Genomic DNA, 6000 nt, shown 5'->3' with positions numbered 1-6000 from the left:
CCAAAGTTGGACGCTTAACCAACTGAGCCACCCAGGTGCCCCAGGACTTTTGCACGTGTTTTTCTTTCTGCCCTGTCCCTGGTTACTTCATACTATTCAGGTCTCAGATTAAACACCACCTTCTACAAGAGGCCTTGACTATTTAAAACAGACTAACTTCTATCCAGATCTTTCTCTATCTCATAACTTGTTTTATTTTTCTCATAGCACTCACTGCAACTCATAGCACTGAGATTCTCTTATTTGACTCATTTTGTTGCTTGTTTCCCTAGCTGGAATGTGAATCACAGGAAGGCAGGGGGAACTTGTCTGTTTTGTTTGCCCTGAGTCCCCAATGCTTAGAACACTGCCTGGTAAATATAAATACATGAATGAAACTGTATTTGTTTGATTATTGACTGATCCCCCCAGTAGAATGGCAGCTCCATGAAGGTCAGGATCTTACCTGGGTTACCACTACATCCTCAGCACCTAATATGGTGCCTGGAGCATACTAGATGCTCAAGAAAGAATTTCTGGGTGAGTGAATTAATGTTCCAAACACACTTTAACTCAATGTGCTCCAAACTGAACTTAGTCTCTTCTTCCCCACCAAACCTGCTTTTCCTTCCGTGCACTCCAGTTCAGTCAATGGCACCTTCATCCACTCTTGACACCCAACCCAGAAATGAACTCACACTCCCTTCACTCATTCACCTACTATTTTCAATGAGTTCCCAAGCCTTGCCTATTCAACATCCAAAATATCCCACTTATTTAATCCTTTTCTACCTATGTTGCAGCTATCCTGATTCAGACCTCATCTTTGTTTCATTACTAATGCAACAGCCTCCTCCCTCCTGTCTTCCCTTTTTTTTCCTTTTTATTATGTAAGGCTTCACAACATTGTATGTCATCTTTGTGCAGGGGCCATGTTAATCTTATCTGTGTCTTTCCAATTTTATTATATGCGTGGCCAAAGTCAGCCCCCCCCCCCCCAAGCTAAGAAAGCTTTAGCTGCAGGGCATGTCACTTGTCATATGGTCACATGGTCATATGTTTTTATAAAGTTTGCATAATATATTTAAACCACAATTCATTAAAACCACTGTCCCCTTCCACTAGTTTCCCTAGTCACATTTTCTCTTGTATTAGGTGGTGTTGGAGCTGCTTCAGACATTTTTGAGATCCAGCTGAGTGGAAGTTGATTGAAGGGGGATACATTTAGTTTCATTTTAGTGAGACATTTGTATACAGTTTGTATCTCTTCTTTATAGTTATTACCCAGGTGTAGGAATAGCTTCTGGAAATACTCTACCTTTGAGCCTAATTTTGTATTCACAAGCCCATATTCTTTTAAAAAAATTTTTTTTACATTTATTTATTTTTGACAGACAGAGAGAGACTGAGCACAAATGGGGGAGGGGAGAGAGAGAATGAGACACAGAATCCGAAGCAGGTTCCAGGCTCTGAGATGTCAGCATAGAGCCCTATGCGGGGCTCAAACTCACAAATGGTGAGATCATGATCTGAGCCAAAGTCGGACGCCCAACCGACCAAGCCACCCAGGCACCCCTCTATTCTTTTCTTAAAGACCTACCTCACAAACTGTATAAGCTTCAGGTCCCACTAATCCTGAATTTTCCCCTGGCTCAGATGCAAATGTGACTTTTGAGTTGCTTTTGCTCAAAAACCTTTAGTGGTTTGTTATTGTTTACAGGATAAAATATAACATTTAACTTCTTTTTGTAAATGTTTTTCTGTGTGCCTCCATGCATTTGTACATGTTGATCCTTCAGTAAACTCTTATATAGCCTTCAGGTCTCCCTGAAACCTTCCTTGACAGCACCAAGTTGCTTCTGAGGCACTTTCATGACTTTATTTTGCACTTTGCAAGAGGTAGATATATGCTTACTGGACCTTGCAATCCCAATTGTTGGTTTGCATGTTTGTCTCCTGCACTGGCTGGCAATTTCCCCACTGGAGTCCCTCTTCATCATGGTATCCCCATGGTCTAAGCCACCATCATTTAGGAAATTGATGTGCATACACACATTTTCTTGTTTAAAGTGGTGGTGCCCTTTAAAAAATGAAATAGTAAGAGGATTCCTAGAGAATATTCTAGAATGTCAGAGAACACCAGCGCCACCTTCTATGTCTGTGGAGTTCCATTCATTCAACCTCTTCTCCCACCCACCCTCAGGCTAGTCAGAAAACACTGGGACTTGTGCATAAAAATCATGGCACAGTATCTGAACCAAACTGAACTGAAATAGTGGGGTCAAAGAAGAGAGAGTTCAGAGGGAGCTGGGAAGTACACAAAAGCTTTACGGAGGGACTAGGACCAACGGACCGAGTGAGGGACCGACAAGACACAACTCGGGGCGGGGAGAGGGGGTAGTAGAGGGTGCAAAGTTCAACTTCCCAGCTCTGAAACTGAAGCCACTTGGCTTCCCTAAACCCATGTCTTCACTTGAACAGAGCTTTCCTTGCAGGGTGAAGAATAAACGATTCGGAGACCGTGCAAAAGAGACCAGCCACAGAATGTGCTCAGCAAACGGGAGCTACTGTGAGTACTCCATCTCTATCCTGGCCGAAGCCCGCCCCCGCCGCGATCCATTAGCTTTGCAGTTTGCAGTCACTGAGTTCACCTCCTCTCATAGGACGAGAAAGCTGCGGAGGAGGAGGAGGAAGTAGGAGAGGAGGAGTGGAGGGACAGTGATTGTGTGTGTGGGGGGGGGAGGGGGGTGGCTGTGTGAGGGGAGGGTGTGGGGTGGGGAAGCGGGGCGAGGGGGGTGGAGGAAGGAGGGTGCTTAACTCCCTGTTGGCCCGGAGGAGGAGGAAGGTTTGGAAGGCTCTGGCCCCACTCAAAATGGAGCCAAGCGACTGCCTCGCCTAAGATGGTGGCTTAAGGTCCTCAGCCTTGATTGGGTACCTAGAAGAAACGAGCGGGTCCAAAGGTAGCCGAATCCCGTCACCCTTTCTCAAGGTGGCGCCCCGCCTCTGCTGGCGTCACGCGGGAGCCGCTGGCCTCCCTTCCCCGCCTCTGCCGCGGTTACCTCGCGTGCCCAGCCCTCATAAGATGGCGGTCTGGTAGCCTCCCCGCGGCAGCGCCGCCACTCTCAACATGGTAGCTGTTTACCCCATATTTCTCCTCCCCTCTCCGCTTCAACTTCCTCCTTGTTTTGAATAAACTTTATTGACTACTTCGAATTGCCTACCATCGCCACCGGGTTTCTCCCGGCGACTTTTCCGGCAGTTTTTCCTCCGACCTGGCCGCCGGTTATTCTCATTTCTCTTGCTTTGCTCGCAGCGATCTCCAGCCGGCTCAGGGACGACGCCGTTTGCCCGCTCCCCGGGCGGCCGCCGGACTAGGCCCGAGCTGCGGGCTCCAGTAGGCCCTAAAGACCGGGCCCGGGGCAAAACCGTGGAGAAAGCCGCTCTGAAGCACCGCCGGGCGCCCAGGGCCGCGCAAACCCAGCGGGTGGTTCTGGGGGAAGGCTAGCAAGATTCGCAGCGTTGCCGTGACGATCCCAGAATTCGGCGCGCGCCGCCGGTGGGCCGGAACTGCTTGCCGATCCTCCGCTGAGCTAGGTGCTGAGGCGCTTCGGAGCAAGCCCGGCAGCTGGCGCGTCGGTGGAACAGAGCTCCGCTAGTGTGAGCGATCCCTGTAGCTTTGCAGATGAGGAGGTCCCTGTAGGGTTCAGGGCAAAAGCCATTCTTGTCAGGTTTGGGGCGTGAGGAGGTTCCTGTCATTTTGGGCGGCGTGAAGAGATCTCGTAAGTTTCGGGGGCTGCAAGAATATTCCTGTCAGTCTTGAGATCTGTGATGAGCTTTCTGTCAGTTTGGGGAGACAGGGGAGTCCTCGTCACTCTGAAGGGGCTGTGAGGAGATGCCTGTCCGTTCCCGAGCCGGAGGGGGGGGGGGCGGGTGAGATCCTTGCTTAGTTGCGGGAGTGTGAAGAAATTCTAGTCAGTTTCAGGGGTTTAGAGGAGATCCTTTTTAGTGTTGGGGGTGCAACTCGGAGCCCTGTCGTCTTCGAAGTAGAGGACGATCTGATCTTTTCTAGAATTGAGATTTATTTAATTTGTTGGGGTGATGAGACTACTGACTGGTTAGGGATGGAATGATTTTGAAAGTGAAGGAGAAGACCATTTCAACTCTCAGCACGACCCCAGAACTGTGGTTTGAGTTGGGCGCCTAGTCTTGTCTGCCTTGCTCCTGAAGGCATCGAGGTGATTCTCGAGTAATCTGAGGCGACTTCCAGGGATCCCTCATCTCTCTCTAGTTGCCCCTATTTTGGGAGTGAGAGAAAGGGCTTTTTCTAAGGTACCCCAGCCTATTTATTTTGGCTCTGGTTTGCGTCATAATAAAGAGAGCCCTGGGAAGCAAGGTTGCTAGCAAGGAGAGGGTTCAGTAAGGGATTAAAGAAGCTTCCTGAAAAGGCGTCAGATATTTCCCTGAAACCCGGAAAGAAGTTATCACTGACTCAGGGGGCCGATGGAGCTGGGGGGCGGGGGAGAAACCTCGACGGCCAAATGCCGTCCTTTATTTGTTAAAAACATTCTGGTGGCCGGTGGACTTTTCTCCGATTGCCCCCTACAGCCACACCAGCTGTGTTGCATCCCGGCAGCACTAACTGCCCATTTGTGAACTGAGGGTTGGTACCCTGGGGGACCTGATTCACTCGGTAAAAAGTGTTGTTTGTGCCCAGCTATCGTCCAGAAAGGACGCGTGCTGCTGCCTCCTGCTTCTCTTGACGCTACGAACCTGGCCCGCCGCAGAGCGCTCCAAGGCCGGGCGAAGATGGCCTCAGTACCAGTGTATTGCCTCTGCCGGCTGCCTTACGATGTGACCCGCTTCATGATCGAGTGTGACATGTGCCAGGACTGGTTTCATGGCAGGTAAGGAGGGCAGTCCAGACTGGACAGGTGCTCACTTGCACGCTCCTTTCTCAGTCCTGTTTTAGGTTCCTGCTCAGAAACTTTTCCCCCTTCTCTGGCCAAGAATTAGCTCCAACCCACCTCCCAGACCCATGTTTTTTCATCCTTCCTTTTAAGACCAGGGCGTAGCTCACAATGACCTCTGGTGTCTCCTCTTTTTTTCTATCCCATGTGTGTTTCTTTTTTGCCCCCTTTTTTATTTTAGGAAGTGTTCTCTTTCCAGCCACAAAGAATGTATCATTTTTGTATGCTGGAAATTGTGTTTTACCTCAGATTCTGGCTTCTTGGGAGACAGTGCTGTATTTTTGAAATAATTGAAACAAGCATGGATTTCAATTGTGCCTTTCAACTTACTATCAGAGTGTCCTTTGGCAAGTTGCTTTGCCTCTCTGAACCTCATGGTCTTCGCCTATAAAATATATCTAATACATCTGTCCTGATGATTTAAAGCGTTTTGCATGCATTCAGCAGGTGGAGGCAGAAATGCAATAGTACTTTATTTCTTCAGTATTTATCTGCAGAACCATCCAACTAAATTGAATTAAGCAGAAGAGGTATTGGGTAAAACAGCAGGAGCGAAACCACTAATGAATTTCCTCCAGTTAACCATGTGTGCACAGAAGCATCTGTCACCCAGGATTCCAGAGAAGTTAGTGTGTGGGAAGAAACTGATGTTCTCTCATTGTTGGGACTTAAGGCCCAGTTATGGAAAGAAAACCATGAGAGGAATTTTTGCACTGGAGTACAGTATGTTAGATTCTACAATTTTCAGTTGTCACTAGTCCCTTCCGAATGAGCTCCTATTGTCCCAGCCAAACTGAAGGTGCTGGTACTGCTATGCTAAAATTCTGCTCTCAGCAGGGATGGCCCCTTGCAGCGCCTTCAAATTCATGTTCAGCTGATCTTTATTATTTATTGTGTGCCAGGTGCAGAGTTCTTTTTACTGCTTCATGTGATTTCACTTAAGAGAGGACAGACCTAGAGGGTGGGGCCTTTTTCTTTCCTCTGGAAATAAGCGGGATTAAGATGATTTTCAGGATTCTTGGTATCTTTGCTAGTGCTGATCAAGTCACTCCTC

The 6000-nt window shown here is 48.4% G+C and overlaps 1 protein-coding gene and 1 non-coding gene across 6 annotated transcripts in view; one reads left to right on the top strand and one right to left on the bottom strand.

The window, feature by feature from the left end:
• Positions 1 to 861: 861 nt before the first annotated feature.
• Positions 862 to 966, bottom strand: LOC124522313 (U6 spliceosomal RNA). Its single transcript, XR_006964756.1, has one exon. It is a non-coding gene; the product is annotated as a U6 spliceosomal RNA (small nuclear RNA).
• Positions 967 to 2835: 1869 nt separating this feature from the next.
• Positions 2836 to 6000, top strand: part of PHF8 (PHD finger protein 8) — an 89484-nt gene continuing 86319 nt past the window's right edge. Inside the window, exons 1-3 of one of the 5 annotated variants that reach the window (XM_047093610.1) lie at positions 2836 to 2939; positions 3293 to 3758; positions 4694 to 4883. In XM_047093610.1, the coding sequence (XP_046949566.1) occupies positions 4786 to 4883 (98 nt within the window). In that variant the 5' untranslated portion in view covers positions 2836 to 2939; positions 3293 to 3758; positions 4694 to 4785. The other 4 variants (XR_006964732.1, XM_047093613.1, XM_047093611.1 and 1 more) reach the window with 4 other exon arrangements.

This window comes from Lynx rufus, unplaced genomic scaffold (genome assembly GCF_022079265.1).
Source record: "Lynx rufus isolate CCGP_SWC_20201006 ecotype Redwood Valley unplaced genomic scaffold, mLynRuf1.p SCAF_35, whole genome shotgun sequence".
Taxonomy (NCBI): domain Eukaryota; kingdom Metazoa; phylum Chordata; class Mammalia; order Carnivora; family Felidae; genus Lynx; species Lynx rufus.
This window is presented reverse-complemented; position numbering and strand designations above follow the sequence as displayed.